The sequence below is a fragment of the Rosa rugosa genome, chromosome 5 (genome assembly GCF_958449725.1).
Source record: "Rosa rugosa chromosome 5, drRosRugo1.1, whole genome shotgun sequence".
Lineage (NCBI taxonomy): Eukaryota > Viridiplantae > Streptophyta > Magnoliopsida > Rosales > Rosaceae > Rosa > Rosa rugosa.
This window is the reverse complement of record NC_084824.1, coordinates 39,149,226-39,174,704: the sequence shown is the minus strand read 5'-3', so window position 1 is coordinate 39,174,704 and position 25,479 is coordinate 39,149,226. Positions and strand designations below refer to the sequence as shown.

At 39.7% G+C, this 25,479-nt stretch overlaps 1 protein-coding gene across 1 annotated transcript; it reads right to left on the bottom strand.

The window, feature by feature from the left end:
* Positions 1 to 9,064: 9,064 nt before the first annotated feature.
* LOC133708605 (calmodulin-binding protein 60 B) lies at positions 9,065 to 16,012 on the bottom strand. Its single transcript, XM_062134070.1, has 9 exons — positions 15,777 to 16,012; positions 15,476 to 15,621; positions 14,564 to 14,639; positions 13,517 to 13,575; positions 12,225 to 12,718; positions 11,978 to 12,138; positions 11,669 to 11,872; positions 11,338 to 11,578; positions 9,065 to 10,145 (listed from the first exon to the last, which is right to left on the bottom strand). Exons 2-9 carry the CDS (start codon positions 15,583 to 15,585, stop codon positions 9,562 to 9,564), a joined length of 1,929 nt encoding a protein of 642 aa, XP_061990054.1. The 5' UTR covers positions 15,586 to 15,621; positions 15,777 to 16,012; the 3' UTR covers positions 9,065 to 9,561.
* Positions 16,013 to 25,479: the final 9,467 nt, after the last annotated feature.

Genomic DNA, 25,479 nt, shown 5'->3' with positions numbered 1-25,479 from the left:
TTGTTCCTTATCAGCACCTCTCTTATCAGAACTTGCTCCTGACAGAGTCAGCGACAATGAAGCCGAGCACAAAAAGCGGCGACTTTCTAGCTAACAAAATCCAATCCGACTTGGACTTGGCCGAGTCGCTGAACCGAGTTAGGACGGCACGCCGAGCACAGCGACGCCGAGCAAAGAACTGTTGACCTGAAATTTCCAATCCAGAATTCCAGATCCGTAGACATGGAGAGAGAGAGAGAGAACTCGGTTCAGGACGCCGAGCTTAGTGACGGAGATTGGACCAGTTTTTCGATTTGTTTTTGGCGAGGAGCCTGATCTCCATCGCCGCATGCTTCTGCTCTTCAATCAAACCAGACTCGAGGACGCCGATTTCGAGGCTGACGGTGGTCGCTGAGTCGACTCAGCCGAGAAGGAAGAGAGAGAGAGAGAGTCTGAGACGAGTTGAGAGAAAGAGAGAGAAATTGGTGAGGGGGAGGAGAGAGAGAATAGATCGAAGAGGGGAGGGGAGAGAGAGAGAGAGTCTGAGAGAGAGATGAGTGTAATTTGTTAATTAAAATGAGAGCAATACTGTCAGTAGATGTGAAATTGGGTAAATGGGAGTAAAAAACTCTTAGTGGAGTAAGTGGACAATTTTTAGGCTAAAATTGGGTAAGTGGTCACGGCCCCTATTTTTATTTCCACATACACAATTTAACAGCAAATGACCATTGTGCCCTCAACTTAATTAATGAATTACAAGCACTCTCTCTCTCTCTCTCTCTCTCTCTCTCTCTCTCTCTCTCTCTCTCTCTCTCTCTCTCTCTCTCTCTCTCTCTCTCTCTCTCTCTCTCTCTCTCTCTCTCTCTCTCTCTCTCGACTTCTGGCGTCGATTGACCAGGGCGACCTCGCCGACTTCCTCCATCGATCTTCTCCGATTCAACTTCCTATCTCAGCCACCACAAACGACGCCGATGTCTCCAAGCACATCCAGCATATGGTTCATCTTCGAGGGATAAGTCTGCAGCCACACACCGCAAAATTGATTCAATCATAATGTTCAAATACGACAACTTGAATGCGACTGTTTGGACCCAAAATAAGCATTTTGGCCTGACAAGGCGTGTCTTGGAGAAATTGAGCCAATGTCAGTGGCTCAAGCTATATATTGTCGACAAGTTCGAAATATATATTTAGAGGCTAAATAAAGCCTACTATGAAAGCATGGAAACATGAAAAGTCAACTTTAGCACATTTTCCTACTTCGGCTAGGAGAAACCGAGCTAAACAAGGAAGGAGGGGCGGCAAACTGACCAAATGAACTTGAAATGAGCTGAAACTCTGTAGATCCATTATAGACAGCCCAAGGATCATTTCTTATGAAGAGTTCCAGAGCTTTTTTTGAGTGGAAGGCCTTCAAACAATCAGCCCAATTTTCTACAGAAGCAAAACTGAAAAACTGGACCTGTAAGAGGTCCAGCAGCATTTTCGGCCCAACCACATGGAATAAAAATCTGAAAATTTGTCAGGATGATCTACACTCATAGTGGAACATTTCATATGAAGAAGTCGAAGGCATATAATGAAGTCTTGTTGGAGAAATAATTGAAGGAATAAAGGGGCAGAAACTGACCTAAAACCAGCTCAATATTCACATGTTCATGTTTCCTACCCACATGAAGAAAGCTAGATGCTTTTCTCTTTTTCCTTGGATATATTTTTCTTCTACAATCTCTTTAATAGATCATCACCACTTCCATGTTGCTGCACCTTCATGCTTTGCTTTCATTTCATCTTTTCTCTATCTTTTCCATATTTTACAAGTGAACTTAGATCTACTTTCATTATTTTTCTTCCACTCATCATTTCACTCTTCTTTTTCTTCCCTATATAAACACCTTCTCTTCTCATTCACAAACAACACATTCACATACAACAACAACATCTCTAAGATGATCTAAGTTCTCTCTAGAGCAAACCTCTCTAAGAGCAACTCCTCTCCTTCTCTTTCTCTTACCGGTGATCACACTCCTAGTCCTAGTCTTCTCAGAAGCCGACTTTCAGTGCCACCAAACCCTCTGTCAACGTGCTTCGGTCCTAGTCTCCTCGGGAGCCGACGGTAGTGCCGCGACCACAACGGTTACAGAACCAGCCAAGCAAGGGTAACGCCCTAGCAACCCAGCCAAGCTAGAGTCACGCTTTAGCAAGATCTCAACAGTTCCCGGTGATTTCGCTCTGCTCAATCTGCAATATTGAGTATCGACTTGTGAACAAGAAGAAACTTCAACAAAGTCCTCACCACGAGGCACAAAGAATCCCACGACGAGGTTGGTGCTCTCCTCGTCTACAATCGCTTGATAGAAGTCAGGTCAAGGGACACCCCCGACGACCGCACCCGAACGGTGCTGGCACGCCCGCGCAGAAAAGAGACTGTTGACCAGCTGCAGCAAAATTGGAGCCAAACAGCGACAACTAAAAGAGTGTGAGTGAGAAAATTACAGGAAGATCAGACAAGTAATCGGCAAGATAAGGCACATCTTCGAGGACGTAACCGGCATCGCCTTTGACGATCTTCATCTTTAGATCACCGGAAACCGCCATTGTTGTTATTCTGGATTTCAATAAGAACCAGCAACCAAGCAAATTGAAGACATCGGCGAAGAAAGGTGCAGCGGTGGGTGCCCATATCATTTCCTTGGTGCCCTAATCAATTTTTTTTTTTTTAAGTAATGGGACAGAAGGAAAGAAAAAAGAAATTTGAGTGTCTATTGGGAGGCAATAGACGTTTTTAAATTGATATGATGTATTCATTTTTTTTCTTTAATCAAAATTTTATTTGTTTAATTTTACGAAGATTAGTTCTCATTCCAGCTACCAAAAGTTCAATTGGGGGGCAATAGACGTCTATTGGGGCGCAATAGAGGTTTATTGACCCTCTATTATTGGGGGGGGGGGGGGACTTCTATTGCCCCCAATACACGTCTATTAGGGGGCAATAGACGTCTATTGGGGGGCAATAATTGGGGCAATAAACATTTCCGGCGACCTATGAAATCTTCGACGACCTATTTAGGGATCTCCGGCGAAGTTTTCAGAAAAATCCGGTGGCCGGTGGCCGGAATCCGGCGACCGGTGACCTGAATCCGACGATCGGTGACCAGATTCCGGCGAAAGTTGGCCGGAATCCTGCGACCGATGATCGGATTCCGGCGAAGTCTCATATGGTTTCTCTCTCTTCCATTTTTTTTTCTCTCTCTCTAAGTAACAAAGGGGTAAAGGTAAAATGGTATTAAAAAAATTAAAAAACAAAAAAAAAACCTTAATGGGCTATTAGGGAATACCTCCTTAGAGTGTTTTGGGTAAGAGGGAATTAAAAAAACTTAATGGGGTAAGTGGGAAAAAAATCCCTAGAAATGGGGTAAATGGACAAAAACCCTTTTTAAATTATAGGAAAGCAAAGAAGCAGCCCAAACAAATAGAAAGAAAAAGAGCTAAAATCATTTTACCACCCTAAACTTTACATCTAAAAATCATTTGTGTCCCCAAACTTCTAATTTGATCACATATGCTCTTGTACTCTCCAATATGATCAACCAAAGCCATTAGTAAACCAATTCATCAATCTTCATAAATTGGTGATGATGAGAGTCCACTTAGGGTTAGTTTTTAGCTTTGGACATGTAAATGGTTTGTTGCTTGCATGATTGAAGGCCAAAATCTAGTTTGAGTGGGCAACACTATATGAAGAAATTGATGGCTTAGTTAAGGATTGGCTATAATCAATCACATTGGAGAGTACAAAGGCACAAGCGATCATGATTATAATAAAAGTTTAGGGGCACAAATGATTTTAGGTATAAAGTTCAGGGTGGTAAAATGATTTTAGCTCAAATAAAAACTATCAAGAAACAAGATACAACTGGATTGAGAAGACCATGAAGACAAAAGATATAATAAGAATGACAAAAATAAACTTCATGTACGATATATAATAGGCACATATTTCATTTTTTATATTTATTTATTTGAGGTATGGCCAAAACGGATGTCCTTAAGTCCTTAATCATTAATGAAACTATAGAATAAGGAGGAGGAGGAGGAGCAGGCAAGGCGATGGCCTAGGGCCTAAATTTTGAGGCAGTAGATGGAGGGAAGAAAAAAAACCTAAAAGTCGCGCATCTCTCTTAGTCTCTTTCTCTTCGGCAGATTCTTCATCTTCTAATTCTTCTCTTCTTCCTCTCAATTCACAATTCACAACTCCCAAGTCTCATTAATCATGGAGCAAATCGAGCAATATACCCGTTACCAATTTATGGAGAAGACAATTCATCTTCTCAAAAATCTCTCTATAAATAGGCTAGCAATTCCTCTAAATTTTCCATCGTCTCTCTCTGACTCTCTCTCAATCTCCGTCTCTCAACCTCTCAATCTCGTTGTTTTGCTTGTTCACAAATCACAGGCGTTGTTCAATTCTCGTCGTCCAATTTGGATTTTGGATTTTTGGATTAGGTGGTCTACAAATCCTGAAATCTAGTTCTTTATGCAGTGTAGAACATCAGAATTGCAAACATTAGAAATAGCAGAATCAGGTAGTTTCACACTTTACTTAGTCTTGCCATTGTTAATTGTTATGTGAAATTGCGAATCATTTGACATGTTTCCTTGGTAATATTTTACTGATTTTATCTTATTCATGTTATGTAGAAGACAGCAATCACAACATTATGGTGTCATTGGTGTGAAACTGTGAACAAAGACTTAAGGACTCAAGGAGGGAGATTTGCGTAGATAGCGTATTAGATTTCTCATATCCAGGTTCTATTGTTCTATTGATATTTGTCCTTTTGTTTTTTATTAGAGTAATGTTTCCTAAGAAATAAAATTCTGGTAGTGAAAAAAGAAAAAGAAAAAAACAGCAAGAAGATTTTATAAGCTCCCAAAGAGGTTCTTTAGATAAGTTTTTTAAGAAAAGATGTGTTTCTTCAGAAAATCAAGGTGAAAATGAGGTAACCGAAGGAATTCAAGATATAGGTGAGAACCAAAATGAGGTAACTGAAAGAGTTGAAGATATAGGTGAAAATGAAAATGAGGTAACTGAAAGAGTTGAGCACATAATTGATGACTTTGCATCTAAAAATGCAAGAAGAAGTCATTTTAGATGAGATTTGATTGATATAAGGCGATGTAATCTTTATTTGGGGTGTTGGTTTTATGTCCTCCCCCCCCCCCTGGTTGTATCATATTTTTTTCATCAATATGAAACATTTAAAAAAAAAAATTTATATAAAGGACTCAATTTTATTCTTCGCCCCGAGCCTTGAATTTCCCAAGGCCGGGCCTGAGGAGGAGGAGGACGGGGAGGGAAAGGGGGGCCATAGTGCCTAAACCTCATATAACAATAAGCCTTAAGAGAACGTCTTAAAATAATATCAAGAGTCTCAACCAATCATATGTATTCTAACACGCACCAATTAACAAAGAGTGCACGACTGACCACTCCATTTTCTTTACAATTTTGGCAACATACTGGAAAGATAATGCTCACACGGAGCCATAATACACGAATACCAACTTTCCCACTATGTTGCCACCGAAAAATAAATGCAGTAACACTTAGTTTCATCCTGCCACTAGGAGGCCATGACAATTTAATGATGCAAGAAACTCACTGCCGTCCTACCAAATAATGATAGCGACTTATTAAAGGCATAACGCTACCAAGTACTAGAAAGTAAAAATAAAGTAAAGCTTGCAAAAGAAATACAAACAAACAAGGGCCCACAGGTTTGGTCCAAGCCCAAACAATAGTCATGACTGCAAGGAGAGATTTGCAGCTCATAATTCTGGCCCACAGTTGCCTCTGCACCCACCCCACTATCGTCGCGCACTAGTCATCTAGGCAAGCCACCACCGCCGTACCCGGCCCTGCTCTCTCATATGCAAGTTCAATCCACCACCGAACTAGCGTACCTTTGACAAACCAACGCCGCCACTAAGACCATAAGCAAACTGAATCGCTCCGATTTGGAAATCAAACTCATGTCGCTCATTGGTCTCAAGCATCCAGAAGCCTTAACTCCTTTCCATAGTCACACGACTGCACAACAGAGAGGAGGTTGGGAAAGCGCCGATCTATCTCCCCTACTATAAATCCTATCCACCTGCAACCAACCACCACTGCACGCTATTCCCATTCGGCCTTCGCGACGATCCCAACCCACTCGACTCCACTATCCCACCGCTGCGGCTAACCAATCTGAAAGGCCTCTCCACACGTCGCTCTCTTCCTTGCCAGCATCTTGAATACAGTTAAGACATAGAATGGCACCCCAGCCAAAGTAGCCTAAAAGGTGATCTGAGAAAAAGCCCGTTCAACGACATCACTGGGGTGCGTCACCGAATGGAGGACGATAAGGTTTCGAAGCCTACAAGCGCTTGTTAGCGCGTTCTTTTTCCTCTAGGGTTTTTTGTGTGATGCAAACCAATCCTTTAAAGTATTTCATTTTTTATTTTCTATCTTGAACACGGTGCATCTAATCATTTAACGTGATAATAATGCACCCAAAAAAAAAAACATTTAGAAACTTATGTTTATATACATTACAATGTGTCTAATCAACTCCGAAAAATTAAGTTGTTGAAGGAAACTGAAAAAATAAATTCAACTTTGACAATATGTTTCAATGAGATCAAGAGGAGGCATTAAAGCAATCCATGTCCAATTAATGCTCTAATTAATCTCTATCGGGTTTGGTACCTATGCATTACATTATAGTCTCATGTCAATCTATATCATAGTCATAGTTTATTATCAACATAATAAAGAGACCTATATGCATAATTTATATTTAATGCGAAAACATTTTATTTTTTTTTAGAATCAGAAAATATCAAAACGGCACATAAATCAATTTTTAAGATTCAATCCATATATCTGAGGGACAAGCAATAACCAAACCTTACAAATACCACTCATTAAGATCTGGGCGTTCACTTGTTCAAAAGAGAGCCTCCAAAAAATGACAGACATCAAACTAAACCTAATTTCTTACTAGATGTTTTCCAAAAGCCTAAGCACTTAATTGTGGTGTAATTGAAAAACATGGAATCAAGCAAGGTATTAAAAGGTGCGCGTCAGGCGTGCCTTAAGGCTTCAAAGGCGTGAGGCGTTAGGGAAATTGCCTCTGTTTTGCAGATGAGGAGCAGAGGCGGAGATGAAGGCGGCGAAATCGCGCCTTAAGGCGTCGTGAGCATACGCCTGGGAAATTTTTTTTTTTTCACACCAAAACGACGTCGTTTTGGTGTTTTGAGAGGGTTTTGATTCATTTAGGTTGTGTATTATACCCAAGCCAAGCCCCAAATCACTCAAATAGCCTCCTCCCCGACTCTCCACTCTCAAGAGCAGCCAACCCCAATCCTTTACTCGAAAAGTTGATAAAATCATGAAGAGCCCATAAGTTTTCTCAAGAATTTAGTTCTAAAGGAGGATATTTGCAGAATTTGAGCAAGAAATAAGTTCGATTTGAAGAGAGTTGGAGAGTTACCCCCCAAAAAAAAATTTATTACCCCCCAAATAAAATATTTATTACCCCCCAAATAAAATATTTATTGTCCCCTAATAAAAAGTTTATTACCCCTCAATAAAATATGTCTTTCATATTTTCTAACCTTTCTTGGACCTATTCTCATTCCCATAATCCCATTCAATGATTTAAGAAAAAAAAAAAAAAAAACCAATTTCCTCTCTCTGACCCAGTTTGACCTTCACCTCTATCCCTTTGTTTAAGACTACACTGTTGTTTATAGGTTTGCTCTCATTAATGGGAATCGTTTGCAGTCCACAGGTGACAAAACTTGTGGCCTCATTGTTATGGCTGTTCTAGTCTTATCTCTTGAAATCACCAATTCTTAGGGCTCATCAAAAGCCCCCATGTTTCCAATGCATGCAATTACCACCTTTTATTTTTGTACACTTCAAGAACCAGATATAGCTTCTCATAGTTCCACGCATCCTCATCTCAAAACCAAGACCAACATTCAACGACCATTTCCACCTTCAATTCCCTCACCACTAAAAAGCCTTAACCCTTTGATCCATTCTTGTATATGAATGAAGCAGTCACATTATCACCCAACCCGGAACTTCCATTCTCGCCTAAACCAGAACCAACATTTTCATTATTCTCACTCTCGTTCCTCCCATCTCTCCAAACCCTCCTCTGACCCACACCTCCCCTCAGATCGGGATCAGCCACCACAGGCAGGGCATCATAAACCAAAGTTGGAATTTCTTCGTCTCTAGAAATCGCAAGCTCCACCAACAGCCTCAGCGGCTCAACAGGGAGCAAAACCGCCGCGAGATCATACAATGCCCAAGTAGTCCATTCAGGCAGCAACGTAAACCAATACGCAACCAGCATTCCAATCACAACCAAATAGCCTTGAGTCACAGGTATCGACATTTTCGACATGAACACAGCCAACACACCCACAATAGCAAAATTGAACAACGGCGAAGACGAAGGGTGGACAACAGTGCGCGCCGGTTTCGAAGCCACCGGAATTTTGAGATCCAAATTGCCCATTGCCCACTTTGACTTGCACAAATGGGCGACACTCAGACTCCAATTCTGGCGAGGAGAGAGAGATTCCCACGATGGCCGAGGTAACAGCCGAAATTTTGAGATCCAAACTGCCCACTGTGACTCGCACAAATGGGCGACACTCCGACTCCGATTCCGGCGAGGAGAGAGAGATTCCCACAACGGCCGAGGTAACAGAAACGGAATGGAAAAAGAGACGGAATGAGGGTGAGAGACAGTAGTGGCAATGCGTACTTTACTGATTATCCAGAGCCCAAAATTGTAATTTTGCCATTAAATGGAGTAAGTAGACGCATAAATATTTTAGTGGAGTAAATGGGCTCCTGTTAGGCATTTGGTCAAGAACCCTAAATTCTTCTACTCTGTCACTAACCGCATATGTACTATACATAATCCCGGGAACAGATCTAATTCTATCGTCCTAGATTGGGATTTAAAATAATGAGAACTCAAGAATTCAAGCCGAGTAGGAACAGAAAAGGAAATAGAGTAAAAATATACTTCATAAATCCAGTCGATCCAAATTACACAAACAACAACATTATAAAACACTAGCCAGCATTCTTGTGCATGATTAAAACACATCAGGTCCTACCTCTAAATATTGAAAGTGAACCCTAATATGTCAACAAGGGAGGCAATAAAACATTCACAAATAGATTGAAGAGTGGTGAGGAAAAAAAAAGAAAACCTTCATGAGTAAGAAAAATAAAAACTACTTACTGTACAGGCAGCTGTACAAGAAGATATTCCTTGCTATCAATCAGATCTACCGCAAGTGTCAGTCATTTACCAAGACTAAAGTTTTCACTTTTCAATCGGTGCCAATATCTCAAACTTGTGGCTGGCTCTGGTTGATAGTTAAAAGTTAACTTGCAGAATAACATTGAAGTGCAAAGGAAGACTTGATTCATGGAATAATAATCACCACATAGAAACACTTCATAGCAAGAAGAACCTTATAGCGTCTTTGGAGTAACTTCTAATCATCATCTAACTCCACAAGCTGTGCCCGCCGCCTTTCAGCTGCTTTCTTTCTGACAAAGAAACCCCATCTCATAGCTGCCTTAATTTTCAGCCACCCAACAACAGCTTTGCCAGGACGTGTGCGATCTTCATCAAAGTTGGGCATTGGAGATGGCATATATGGGTATGCATATCCATCATCAGGCATATCAATAGAGGCATGGCCTCCCATACTGAAGATTCTGAGCAAGTGCTGCATATCCTCATTTTCAAGCATCTCATGACTTCTAATGCGAATATCTTCTTCTGAGAAGAAGTCATCAACTCCTTTTTCTCGGCTCGTTCCCCAGTCATCTAAAGGATTAAGAGTAGACGGCTGAACAGAAGAATTTATAGCCTGAAATCCTGATGTCGATGATTGTGGAGGACCAAGGGCCAGGCCAACAGCATTGGCATCATTTGTTATGCTTTGAGGCTGATGAGAGCTGTTGATCAACTGGCCATCTAGTGCAAATGAGGTGCCTTCAAACTGGGCACGGGAATTTGAATTCACAATTTGTTGCTGGGTCATATACCTTGTTGACAGATTATCATTATACCCTAAAGAGGACAAAAGAAAACAAAATGAATCACACCACGTCTAGTCTAAGCATCTGTAAATAACATTTTTACTGGATGGTACGGTGCATCTACATGCATGAGAGAGAGAGAGAGAGAGAGAGTTCTCAGAACTTGAAATAGAGCAGGAATAAAATCCCATTAATCCCAACAGGTGTCCATCTTATATCCTATTTACAGCTGGAATTGGGGAGGAGAGGGAGGGGGAGAGGGAGAGAGAGCAGGAGTGCAATCCCATTAATCCCAACAGGTGGACTATATCCTATTTACAGTTGGAATAGCAAAGGGCAAGGATAATATAAGAAAGATGCTCAGCTTTTAGAGTAAAAATTGCATATCTAAAATTTCATCAATGTAAACACGTGGTTAACCTTCTTGATCACAAGTTTAAACTTTAGGCATTGGTAAAGATCAATTAAATTGACTGAACTCATAAACACAGGAATGATTACTTGGGTATAGAGATTGGCAATTCTAAAATTATGTGGTATTGGATCACCACGATCGTAGGTCATATATAAGGCACAACTGAGGAAACCAATTCAAAGCCTCCTTTACATAGTTTTTCATAAGCCACTGTTTCATCTTGCTCAGTGCTAAACAGAAAGATCAACACAAAACCTACAATCCCCAACTTCCATCATAACAAATGCCCTGAAAAATACTCCATAACTACTGGCCATATGCTCCAATATTTTGGAATTTATAGCCTTCATATCTTAACTTTACAAAGCCACATCTCAATTCCACGACACGGCCAATGCAGTCTATCAGGATTGCATTTCGGTCTACCAATCTCTGAATTTATAATAACTAGGGCCAACCTCAGGATGCTGAATAGCTGTCTATAAAGTGTCAATTTTTCTTTCAGTGGAAGTGGGAGATGGGGGGCGTATAAGTAGCAATATATTTTTAAGTTCATTTCCGGGTTCTCTTGCAAGTCATATAGCTTCAGGATTTTCCAGAATTTATTCTAAATAGCTACTTTCAAGAAAACTTAACTTTAAAGGTCATGAAGTTCATATGCCTATAGAGATCCCCACCCACTCCCCAAACCCAAGGGAGTGTTCACGGCTTTAAGTCTATGAGGGAAACCCAACCAAAAAAACAAAAAGAACAAAACAAAACAACAAAAAAGAAGAAAAAACAACCTTAATCAGCCAATAATGCTTACCTCCAATCGGTAGGGCTGAATCAGATAGAAGAGTCTGTTCTGAGGGAACAGGATTTGTCAGGCAAGGTAGTTGCGGATGCTGGTCTGAAGAACTGGAGTAACTGATTGAGCCCATTTGAAATTCGTTTCGGGCTGCAGTTGACCTCTTATTTTGCTTGGTGTTCAGAAGTGATTTACCATCATACTCAACAACCTGATCCCAATTTTCATATGCTTTCTTCACAAGCGTATCTACATAGAGCTGCAAGAACATAAAATGCTTATAAGTGTCATGCAATTGACCTTCTAGTTCAAAAGTATGAACAAAAAGAAAAGGCGGGTATGCATCTACCTTCTGGCTGTCGGAAAGAGTATCGGCAGAATGATACTGTTCCCCAGTAATCAAGCCACTCAGCTCATAGATGTTGTTAAAAGCAACACCAACATTTCTTGTATCTTCAGGATAATAAACATAAAGCTTTCCGCTAAGGGCACAAGTCTTTGCATGCTCTAGGAGAGCTTCCCACATCTTATTTGACATGCCACTTCCAAGGATCTATAACAGCAAGACAGAAAACTTAAACATCTGTAAGCATAAAAGAATACAATTAATAACATATGTTTGTGTGTGTTTGTAACTCAAACTGAGTGCCACACTTACACTCCGTAATTTTTGAGGATCTTTGACCACAAGCTGAAGAAACTGTTCAACTGTGTGTATTCCTGCATTGTTTAGCCTCTTATGGAATGCCCCATCCTTTCCGATCTTCTCCAGTCTCCATACGTCATCATTTAGTGCTGGTGGGTAATGTTTCTTGTACACTGTCAAGATCAAAAGAGAAGAAAAGAGAAATGAGTTCAAAATAGTGTATTAGCAGAAGATAGGTTAGAAAAGAGCATAAACTTACATTCCCCTCTGTGATCTTTAACAGTAAAAGCATCTGTTTTCGCTTCACGTATGCGCATGCCCTCACAAAATCCTGAAGCAACTTTCAATCCAAGCCTAAACTTCCTGCTGCGTATCCAACTTGAGTTATCTGTAAAAGTCAGATCCCCAATTGTCCCTACCCCTTCCTTCAGTGTCACTTGCAATTCCCCAGTCAAAAGAGGTCTCTTTCCTTCACGCTCTTTGACCACATGGCTTTCAAATTCTTCTTCAGTCCAGCCTTCATCATCTTCATTGTTAAAATCACCCTCAAGCACAACAATATCTAGTTTTATAGAGGATTCAGGTCCAGATGTTACAACACGCTGAGTGTTCATATCCAATAAAACAACATGAATTGAAGCTCCCTGCTCGCCTTCAACTTTCCCTCCTGTGAAGATGGGGAGAGCCAGATTGGACCTAAACTGCAGTTGCAAGTTCCGATCATTTGAACCTTCAATCCGTTTGGGGGAAGACCTAAAATCTCACAAGTGTCAGAAAAAAAAATGAAAATAAAGAATGCAAAAATTCCACAACTCTAGCAGTGACATATAAATCTTTTTTTCTTTTTTCTTTTTTGTTAATTTCTTCTTAGTTCATGGTGATGATGATTTTTTTTTTTTTTTTCAAAGAGGATCAAAGGGTTTCACTCCTGCCCCCATGGTGACTCGAACCCATGACTTCGTACATAGGTAGTGGGTGCTCTAACCACTGAGCTAACACCACTTCGTATTTTCTGGAATGAACTAAAAGATGATAGTTGATTGAACTAAAATACCTTAGACCTAACAAATAAGCTATTCAAACAGAAAAACAGGTTAAGTAAGTGATGGCATCAAACACTGGGAAGAACTGCACTTTATTTTATGAGAAATTTTTGACAAGGAGAATAACCCCAAGCATATATTCCAACTTTTATCAGACCATCAAAAACATAAAAAGAAAAAGAAAGTTAATGAGAAAATGACCCTGGAGAGTAATAATGTATTTCACCTCATTATAGGCGTCGGTTTAAACTTTCTTGAAAAAATATGGAGAAGTTTTCTTTACAGCAGTTAGAGGATTTTTATCTAAATAGACTCTTTTTCTTTAAAAATGTATCGTATTGTCAGCGTAAAATGGACAAGTGCTCATCCTTTCATCATTTATTACTTGAAAAGAATTGTTTATGATTAACACACACATTCACACTAGCAGACAGTGTGACACACTTAACGTCTGGAAAGAAATAAATTATCTCATGCATAGAAACAAACTCTGAACACATTCTTTTACCTTCCATTTAGTCTTGGAGGGCCCAACTTGGCCAATGCACGTTCCACTTCTTCACTGACCTGTTAAGCAATTAGTCAGTAAGGTTAAAAAAAAAATAAGGACTAAAGATCAAATAGCATAACCAGGAAAATCACAAACTATAACGTATTAGGCCTTCTTTTTTTACCAAATACCTACATGCATATTATACTACATGGTCTTAAATTGGCCATTTATAAAAGCGCTTCGATGCTCGAACCTCTAATTGTTTAGGTACTTCCAATTTGCCTCTGTTTCGTACATGACACGCATTAAAAACTGAATGTATTACTTTCTGTTTTAACTACATTAATCACACACAATTTGGTAATTTGAGTTTTAATAGATTTCTCTGTTGAACAAACTGTTCATGAAGAAAACAAAATTTTTGATGTATGACCTCGTCTTTAAAATGATGTCGGAACTACTTAAGTGCCTTTAACACCTCACCTTAACTTTTAGCCCTCAACTACATAAAATCTACCTTCCATCACTGAATTATAAACCTTGTAACTTGTGATCCTAGTGAACACTACGAATAGATATGACATCTAAAACAGTAGCTTCAAAGCCTGGTTGTCTTATAAAGAATTTCAACCAAGGTTCTTGATCTAGCCAAACTGGGGTTATAATATAGCAAGCTCTCATAAGACAACATATTAAAAACCAGTAGTTTTCAGTGATATAATCCTCTTTAGTCAACCAACCAAAGTTTCGAGTTGAGATAGATTTGGTTTGTAGGAGTTACACCAGAAAGAATCAATGGATGACTTTCAGCAAAAATGATTAGTAGTATATGATGCTTCATATGCGATGCTCGGACAATTTACACAGGAAGCAGATAAATGAAGTGAAGCTTTTTTATAGAGAAAAACGAAGTGCCTGAATTTTACACCTTTTAATAGAAGAAGAAAAAAATGAGAAAAGAAGCTGTATATCAGTGGTGTTAAGAAGATAATTTCTGCTATGTTAAAAAGAGAATGCATGAACACAGCCACGCCAAAGGAAATCTCTCCAAAGCCAACTTACAACTCTTCGAAGAATAGGCTCCAGTGACGAGCATAGCTTCTGCAAACTGTCCACCTTCAGAGCTTCTACAATTACACTGCAAATATAATATGTCCAATGGAATGTAAAGCACATAGTAATTTAAAGATTTGAACAACAGACCATTTAACTGATGCAAATAAAAAAAAATTAGGATACTCCTAGAATTGGCAACCAAAGTGCTGTTTGAAAATCCAATATGGAGTCTAGATAAAACCCTTAGCAAGACAAACTCCACATAAGATTTCCAATTTATATTTTGCGTCAGGGGATTTCAGAATCCCCTAAACACCTAAAACTACCACATGATGATAAGTAATCTGCTACATTATGTGTCTTATCTCCCCTAGGCCCTCTTAACATGCCAAAAATACAAGGGTCACAGTCAAAACTCTTATAACCAATAATTTTCACATATCCCCAATCATCAGACTAATAATTGTCACTATAGATAAAAACCTTAATGCCAAATTCCGCACCCAATGAAGAGTAAAGGAAGAAAGAAAGAAAGAAACTAATGAAATGTACCCACCAACAGACAATTTTAGTTCCATAAAACAATAAGTCCTGAAGTGCTTATGGCTTATGGTCCTAGAAATGGCGACAGATTAAGAGCACATGTTACTCATATCTTCTCTAAATGAACTATTAACCGATTTCGTGCTCTAAATCAGCAAGTAAAATGCAACTAAACCAACACACATGCAATCGACCCACAACAACATCAGTCAAACAGACAGCAAGTATCACTACTCCTCAAGTATACACCTTAATTCTCCAAATAAAACCAAAAAAATCATCAAACTGGCAAATTCTACAGCCAACTCATCGAATCGGCAACCGAAAAAAAAAAATCAGCAGATTGAACTAAAAACACCAAAAAAATCAGTTTACCTAGCGAGAGCCGGCCGCTTTCGCTCCGGCTGCTCCTCCTCTCCCCCTTCCATTTGCCTCTTCCCTCTCATGGAGTTGTTCCTCTCCATGAGTCTAGTCTGTCTCTGCATTTCTCACCCCCTTTCGGTAACCCTAGATTCCCAGATCTGCAGTCCCACCACAAAACCAAAACAAAACCATAACTCCACTACCAAAACTTCCACCACAAACGCCAAAAACAGATAATTATCTCCAAAAAAAAAAAAAAACCACAAAAATCAGCTCAAATTTCACAAACACAATCAAATTCAAAGCGCAGTACCTTTGAGCTGAAATTCAAATCAATTAGAGGAACTGAGACCGCTGCGACTGGTGGCGAGAGCTTCAAAAATTTGGTGGCGGTTTTGTTCAAAATTTAGGGGAAAAAACGCGGGTGAAAGTGAGAGAGAAACATTCGGGGGAATTTTGGAGAAGAATTTTGGGAAAGCCTGTAAATTCTGTAATAATGGAAGGGGAAGAAGTCTCTATTAAGTCTAACCTGGCGACTACTCTTCAGCTCTGAGTGTCAATGATCAGGTGTTGCGAGGACCACCGGGACTTGGTGTGCTTTTAGAAGATAAGTGGCTTGTTAGGGTTTGCGAGGTGGAAGTGTGGGTTACGTGGCGTGAATCTCGACCGTGGGTGGAATGGTCTTTGTTAATGATTTGGTTGTACGCTTGCGATAAGCGTACGAACGAATAATATAAAAAGTAGTTCAATTTACAGGCCGGAATTCCTAAACTTCGAATGACATCACTTGATACAGCTTGGGCTTGCGTCATTTTTTTATTTATTTTGTCTCATTTTCAGAGAATTTTTATTTTATCTAATTTTTTTTAGAGAAATTTTGTCTTAAAAAAGATTTTGTTTTTTTATTTATAGCATAATTAGTAGAATATACTCAAATATAGGTGATCTATAAAAAGAAAATGGTCCTTGACCAAAAGCCCCAAAATAAGCCAAAGTTATCTCACTTACCCCAGCAACAGATTTTTATTCCCACTAACTCAATTTAAATTGAAATTACTATTCTGCCTGCTTCCTAATTACATAACTACATCTACTGTCACTCTCTATCTCTCTCCTCCCTTCGATCTCTCTCTCCTCTCTGTCTCTCTCTCCTGACTCTCCCCTTCTCTCTCTATGAAACCAAAACGCCTCTCTCTCTCTCTCTAGACACCGGCCTCGTAGACGACGATCCAGGCCTCTGCTCCGATCATTTTTGCAGAATCACCAGTCGTTGTTGCTGCTCCGATCGGCCTCGTCGACGATGCAAAACCACCAGCCACCATCGTTTTGTGGAACGCGATCCGGCGAGGATCCGATCCGGCGGAGGACCTCAGCTTCGTTTTGCAGAACCACCAGTCGCCATCGTTTCAGCCTCGAGCTCCGGCGACAGCAGATTTGCTTCGGTGACCGGCCGGAGTCGAATCCAATGATGGTCACAGGTTCCCAGGTAGAAGTTCTTTCTTAATCATCTGCTGTTCGACCTAATTGCTTTACTTTCGAGAAATATCAAAATGCTTTTTGCTAGCAGTTGTGGTGATATCAGTTAATAATATGGGTTTTCATCACTCGACTTTGATTCTCAAAAGCAATTATTCTTCTCTGCAGGGAAGAAGGCCAGAATCGTCCTTGGCTAAACCAAACAACCCAATAGTCCAGAGAAACCTAGGGGTACTAACCCACCACTTTCACATTACCATTCTGCCTAGTACCGTTGACCATTTTTTTTTATTGTCTAGTAGTATGTTTTCTCTGCTTTATGATTGGACTGCTATAAATCATGGCATGTTTGTTTTACTTGGATTTTTCTTTCCAGTATTGCAATATAAATCTAACGGCAACAATTCAAAATTTGCAGGGGCCAAGACATAATGTCAGAACTTCTACAACATTCTCTTCTCCAAGACCTGAAAAGCCCAAGGAAAAGTGTATCATTATGTGAATTCAGGCAGCAAACAATTTTAAGGCTGTATTTGTAATGGGGCAGAAGGCCCAGAAAGAAAGAAAGAAAAATTTTATTAGGGCAATAGACGTCTATTGGGGGGCAATAGACGTCTATTGGAGGGCAATAGACGTTTTGAATTGATGTAATCTCCTTTTTTGTTTCTTTAATTAAAGTTTTATTTGTCTAAATTTAGAGAGATTAGTTCTCATTTCGGCGACTAAAAGTTCTATTGGGAGGCAATAGACGTCTATTGGGGGGCAATATATGTTTTGAATTGATGTAATTACCTCATTTTTTTCTTTAATCAAAGTTTTATTTGTCTAATCTTAGAAAGATTAGTTCCCATTCCGGCAACCGAAAGTTCTATTAGGGGGCAATAGACGTCTATTGGGGGGCAATACGTGGTTGATAGACGTCTATTAGGGGGCAATAGACGTCTATTGAGGGGCAATAGACCTCTATTGCCCCTCTATTGGAGGGCAATAGAGGTTTTCAGAAAAATCCAGTGGGCGACGACAGGTGACCAGAATCCGGCGAAAGTTGGCCGGATTCCGGCGACCGGTGACGGGCTCCGGCGAAGTCTCCTATGGTTTCTCTCTCTATCTCTCTCTCTCTCTCTCTAAGTAAATAAGGGGTGAGGGGTAAAATGGTATTAAAAAAAATTCAAAAACAAAAAAAAAATCTTAGGGTATTAGGGAAGACTCCCTTAGAGTGTATTGGGTAAGAGGGAATTAAAAAAACTCAATGGGGTTAGTGGGAAAAAAATCCCTAGAGATGGGGTAAATGGACAAAAACTCAAAAGAAAAACTCAAGAATGAGATTTATCGTCATTTGTTGATTTAATATAATTTATTGTTTGCACAGTGAGTTTTGTTTTAAATTTATAGATAAATATATTAAGTACACTGATTCGAGAGAGGGAGAAAAAAAAATTATTATATTAGAGCAATGGTAGGTGCTAATTGCATTGTTGGAAAAATAATGCGGCACACTGAATTGGGTATGGTTTTTTGTTTTTTTCTGGAATTATCCTTAAAATTAATAAAAAGTGGAGGTGGAATGAGGATATCCAAATGTTAAGTTGGACTGTTAGCTGTGGGCATCATTGTTTTATATTCTCCCTTTCACTTTTTTTTTTTGGAGGATTGTGGTCCATCACATGTGTATACCAAATTACCAATCATATGAATGACTACAATTAGTATACCAACTTTATTAAACAAAAAAAAGGAAATTACTATATACTATTCCAACAAATGATTTAATTAGAAGGGAAAAAAATACAAACAGTACCCAATCTATGGCCCACTAGTATCTTTAGTACCCAAGTTTTCAAAACTATCACAATGATATCCCAAATATTCTGCCCAACCCAACTTTCATACCCGCCGTCCATGACGGCGTTAACTATCATGCCACGTGGCATTTTCTTAGGGGTAAAACCGACCCTCTGTCTTTACCTCCACCATTCCCAGTTCCCACCATGGTTGCCATCTGCAGATCCAAACGCAGAGGAGACCAAGGCTAATCGGCAAGCATCTTTAGGGGAGGTTAGGGAAAGAATCTAGGCTCAAATCCATTTTTCAATTCTCAAATGGTTGGTTGATATCTGATATAATCTGGGATATTGTGATTGAATTCTCAAATTGGATTACCCGCACTTCCTCCTTCGATTTCCACACTCCGCCGCTACGTCATCGTCGCTACGTCATCGTTCTCCGATCATCGCATCTTCTGCTGTGTCTCGATCCTCCACTGCCACGAACTCTTTTTTCGAGATCCAATTCGAATACCGGAATCAAAAGCCAAACAACAATAATCCAATTCGAATACCCGAATCAAGGTCACAATTCTAGCGTCACTTTTCACTAAGATCAATTTTCAATAGATCGATCATATTCTGCATTCTTTAGCATCCACGGGGTTGAGGCTTTCGGCACAGAAGAGGACTGGTAGTTGGGTACCCATTAAGCGGGTGGGTGGGTGGGTAGGGAAATACCTGCGAAAACTAAGGCTAGGTATGGGTTAGTGTGGGTAATGCCAGATTGCCAACCTTATTGAAGATTGAAGATCTGGGATAGATACCTAGAACATGAAGATGAAGATTTGCGTCAAAAAGGCCTTTTTTCAGGCAGATCTCTCCTCCTGTGTATGCGACCAAGGGAAACATTGGATTGGGGATCTACCAGCAGGGGAAGGAAGAAGAAGAGAGAAAAGAAAAAAGGAAGAAGAGAGAAAGAGTGGGAAAAAAAAAAATTGTGACCCAGCCCAAAGAAAAGAAAAAAAGAGATAAAGATGGGTGATGCCTGATCAGATCCAAGAAATGAAGTTAATTTGCCCCAATTCTGGGTTTCATTCTTTTGCCAATGGTCTGGAGAAGATGATGACAGAGTTAGGAGGAAGAAGCAGATGAAGAGAGCTTGAGGAAGAAGAAGAAATTTAGTGAAATGACGAAAATACCCTTCAAAGTTTGACAGTTGACTAATTCTGTAACGGCCAACAGTGTTTTAGGTACTAAAGTTGGGTCGGGGTCCGAACTTCAGGTATCATTGTGATAGTTTTGAAAACTTGGGTACTGAAGTTACTAGTGGGCCATAGGTTGGGTATTGTTTACATCTTTTTCCCTAATTAGAAAGGAAGAAAGTTAATTACATGGAGTATAAATGTAATCCCCCCCCCCCCCAATTTTGTCGTTTTCTTCCACCAAAATTGATGACAGATATAAAGGAGGACAACCACTTTATGTTATTTATATTCTTTTTGGTAAATAAATTATGATAAGTAGGGATAGAGTGAGAGAGAGAAGACCAGCCTCTTTTTTTTTTTTCTTTTTTTAATGACAGCAGCCTAAGGCAATTGGAATGACCGAAAATACATAAAGTCATAAACCTTGTCCCTAGAGATGGGTAGCATTCGCACGTGACAGTCGGCAAAAATATAGAGCATCTACACTAGACAAACTAATGCCAAACGTCCAATGGCGCCATGTGGTGGGGAAATGTCGTGTAGAAGTAGAACATAGCTATTGGGGAAATGTCGTGTAGGAAATTAGCCGCCCGGCGATTATTGATAATAGCTTCTGAAACTGACAAAATAACGGTACAGATCATCAAAACTGTGATTTTTCAAGCTTCAATTAATTCGATGAGTTCATTTTTTTCTTAAACTCTTTATGTAACTTGATGTATATATAAATTTGATGCTAACTGTATGATTATGAGTGAGTTGACACTTGATTAGGGCAAGGGTTGAAATCTCTACCAAATCTTATATGGATTGATATTATAATATGATGTAATGCAATTTTCTTTAACATGCATACATGCTAGTTTAAGAGTTAAATGTATATGCTTATACCGCTTTAAGTATGTGTGCATATAGGGTGTTGAATTACAATCACTTAAAGATAAGTTTGGTTGGTTTGCATGATTTCTTCATCTCCAAGCTTTATGCATTTAGAGTAATGCACTAAATACCTAACCGGATTGAAATGAATGACTTGAATAGTTAAGTACTACACTCGAGAGGGTTTGCTTGATATCACAAAAGAAGTATGTTCCTTGTCATACCTGAGAGGGAATCAAGGAGAGAAATTGGTTGATTAACATTGTATTAATGTTGCAATAAAGGTTAGTGGTAGACATTCCAAATCCTAACTTTCATCCATTTAAACACTAGTTTAGTTTAGTGTATCTTAGTTTACATTAAAGCACTTAGCTTATTTTGGTTCATCACTCAATCAAACAAACTATTTCACTACCACCGCAATGCACATACTCACCATGAGCTTAGATTTCTTTGTGAATCTAGATTTGTGATTGTACATTTGTATTTTAACTCTTCTTAGATTCACACCCTAGCTAATGAAAGGAATCTAATCATGGTGGGTTCGACAACCTTTCTTAAATCTCTATACTTTAACTTTTGGTTTATGAAAGATATATTGCTTAATAATTTTTTGGTATTTCTCTATCATGTGAGTAATGAGAAGAGCATCCATTATTATGTGAATGGATTCATTCATTTGGATAATATAAAAATTGATATTGAAAATAACCTCTGCAGACAATTTGTTTTTAAAGAAACTGATGTTGTACTAACCATTTTACATCATAATTTATCAAGAACTACAAGATCTAAAGTGCAAATGACATTAATTCTAGAGTACATTCTGATGTGCAATTCATATTTAACATCAAAAACTACTAAAAATTCGATGTCATAAGTTTGTACAACATCAGTTTTAGGGTCACCTTGATATGTAATTTGATTAATTTTGCTACTATTACACAGTAAATAGAACTATAAATCAATTAACTACAAAGAAAAACTCTACTTACTGATGTTGATACCAAATGAGACATCAGAAGTTTTGGTTTAGACATCGAAATATTTTAATTGTAAAGCTTTTTGGCATATGTGCGACATCAGTTACTCTCGAAATTTCGATGTCTGTGTATTTTATGGACATCAGCTTTCCACAGATGTCTCAGACTGCTATAATAGACATCACTTAACGAGACATCGGTTGCTAAATGAAAAAGACATCAGTTTTGAACCGATGTGTATCAACTGGCATGTAGTAGTGCATGGTGGGTTCGACAACATTTCTTAAATTTCTATACTACTACATGTACCTGTCACAGCCCAGTCCGCATAGCAAGATATTGTCCACTTTAGGACCCGCCCTAATAGTTTTGTTCTTGGACTCCTACCCAAAACACATCTTACTATGGGGATGTGAGTATGCACATACAAAGCACATCACCTTCTCTCACTCGGCGTACGTGAATCCACCTCCTGGGGCCCGACACCTACATCGACACGCTTTCGGCCGATGAATGGCTCTGATACCATTCTGTCACGGACCAGTCCGCATAACAAGATATTGTTCGCTTTAGGCCCCGCCCTTACGGTTTTGTTTTTGGGTCCCACCTAAAAAGCGTCTTACGTACTATAGGGATGTGAGTATGCACATATAAAGCACATCACTTCCTCTCCCCTGTTTGAACCCAAAATAACATTTTTTCCCGATAAGGGGGACTCGAAGAAAACCGGGCCAGTATCCGTGGCCCAAGCTATATATTTTCGATAAGCTCGGAATATATTGTTTAGAGGCTAAATAAAGCCTACTTGAAGATCAAGCAATCGTGAGGCAAATCGTGATATTCATGGGTTTACTAGTAATTATCAAGAGATTTGATGATTAATGGTGATTTGCTTGGTTATCAAGATTGTGCAAGACGGGAGGATAAAATATACAGGCTGTATATATGGCCGAGATTACGCGAGCGTGAATATCAAGTTGGCCATATATATATATTTCCCATGCAATTATGGTCTTTGGTTGATCAATTAAGGAAGAAGTCAAGGTGGGCCACCAGCCAAGTTTGAATTGAGGGTGGCTGAACGTGGGAGAGATAGTAAGCATGCAATCATGCTTCAAGGGATATATATATATAATTGTTACATGCATGGAAAAAGCCAATACGTGGCTGACATATGTGACATACATATATATATATATATGTATGTGTGCAATTAAAGTCTATTGCATGGAAATATAAGTGCTCGCGAGGATTCCTCGCAAAGATATATACATGCATGATTAAAGATATGTGCATATCCTACCGCATCTAAGAAGATTACGTTCAGGAATACTCTAAGAGGCAATTAATCTTTGCCTACATTCTAGCGGCGACAGAGGAGGATAATTATTAATTATCGCCTACGATAATATCAAAACTATTAAGAGTTTTGATTTGATTCAAGGCCAATAACTGTGGCCTAAAATATAGTATTTCATTCCTATTAGGGAAGAGAATCTACTGCAGCCTATATATGAGGCTAAAGACGACACAGCAAAGGACCTCTCTTATATCAATCAATCCTAGCGATTACAAAGCCTCCCAGGAGCAAACCTTCAACCTCGTTGAACCCCGGTGACCGCGATACAGTCCCAGTCTCCCAGCGAGCCGACTGCTAGCATCACCAGATCAGCCCGGCGGCCGTACTTCCAGTCCCAGTCTCCCAGCGAGCCGACTGTAAGCGCAACCGCCACTGTTACTTCCAGTGAAGCAAGGGTAACGCCCTCGCACCCAGCGAAGCTAGAGTCACGCTTTAGCGCAACCCCGTGCTTTTCCCAACTTCCCAGTGATTGCTCTGCTTAGTCTACAACACTAAGTATCGATTTGGTGAACGCAAGAGACCACAACCAAAGCCCTTACCCAGTAAGGCAAGAAGTCCTTCTCCGGAAGGCTAGAGAAGAACCCCGTGACGAGGTTGGTGCTCTCCTCGTCCACGGTCGCTTGAAGAAGAAGTCAGGTCAAGGGACTACCCCGACGACTGCACCCCACGGTGTTGGCACGCCTGCGCAATCACACGCTCAAAAGAGACAGTTTGCAAGCCAACTGGTTTTGGAGCCAAACATTTTGGCACGCCCAGTGGGACTGCACTAGTGTTTTTTTGTTCGCCATCATTGGGATGCTAGGAGAAAATCTTTACAAAAGAAACTCCTAAAGTGACAAGATGGCCAATGTTGCCACCACTGAAAAAACTGACTTTGATGATGAGCTCGCGTCTCTCCCCATCCCAAAAGATGCAAGCATAGAAGATCTATTGGCCATCATGAAGATTTACAATGATATATTTTTGAAAAGGTGGAAAAGATTATACGCGGGGTTCTCGCTCTTGCCCAAGGAAGGTTCCAGCTTGCTTACCCAAGTCGGTTCACAGCAAGACGAATTGAAAAGTCAAGGAGCTGCAAGCGAGGGTGGTGTTGCTGAGATTGAATTGCCTATAGGAGGCGATCAATCTAAAGACAAAAACCTCCATCTCGACGAACCCATTGCAGAAGAAGAAACCAGTTTGCTCACTGGTGGATCACAGCCTTACACAGAGGCTGTACATGGAGAAGATGGTCAACAAGATTGTTCCTCTGACAATATAATTGTCTCAGAACAAATATATGATTTCTCCACTGATCAAGCCAAATACGTGGCTATTGATCAGATGCGTGGGGGGCATGATATTGTCCAGGTTCACCCCCCTAATAACCAGAAGCAGCTGTATGATCAATTTAATTATGGTTATGCTACTGAACGTCATCATGACCAAGGTAATCAAAACCACAATCAACTTAATTATGAATTAAGTTGGTACATGGTTGCTGGACGTCCTCATCATGCAGAGGGTCAAGAGTGTGGTCCACTTAATTACCAATTAAGACATGGGCCACTTGATTATCAATTATATTTTGGTCTTGAGAAGCCAATCTGTGGCTTTATTAATCAATTCAATTTGAAGATCTTCATATATGTTTCAAGGCCAGTCAGTGGCTTTGAAATTTGTAAAGAAGGATTTGGTGACCCCAAGTTCAATCTTGACATGGAACCAATATATGATGAATATGACGATAATTATAATTTGATTATTGGATCCAAAAATCATATGCAAGATTTCAAGTTCTTTGAGGCTCTTGATCATGAGAATTTAGACCAACAAGTGGTCAAATACAACAGCCAATCTGTGGCTTATTCTGAAGACACCATGTTTTATGACATGGTAGTTGGCGACAAAGCTGATCTTGGGACACCATCATCTCCAAAATTGCAATTGAAGATCATGCTTCGCCAACCAACAAAGATACTTGGGGGGCAATGCTCCTTCTACGAGCCAAATTTCTTCCGAGTTTTCGACGCGAAGTATATATCTTTGTTATTTTCCTACAAGCTCCCGCAAGAGGGGTTTTCATGCTATAAATTTTGATGCATTGGAGCTTGGAGTGAAGCATAGGTGGCCTCCCCCGTGGCCTTCTAGAGGTTAGCCAAACGCACTGCTGCTAGCTTCTTTATTTGCTTCCAATTTTCTAGCAATTTTCAATTTACGATCTTTCTTTTAGTTAGTAAAAAAAAAAAAAAAAAAAAAAATAGAAAAAGAAAATACAAAAAGAGAGTTATGCGGCGCATCAGCGACTGGCCGCGAGCGATTGACCGCTTAAGTTGCCGACCACGAAGAGCGCAGGGCCGCGAGCAAA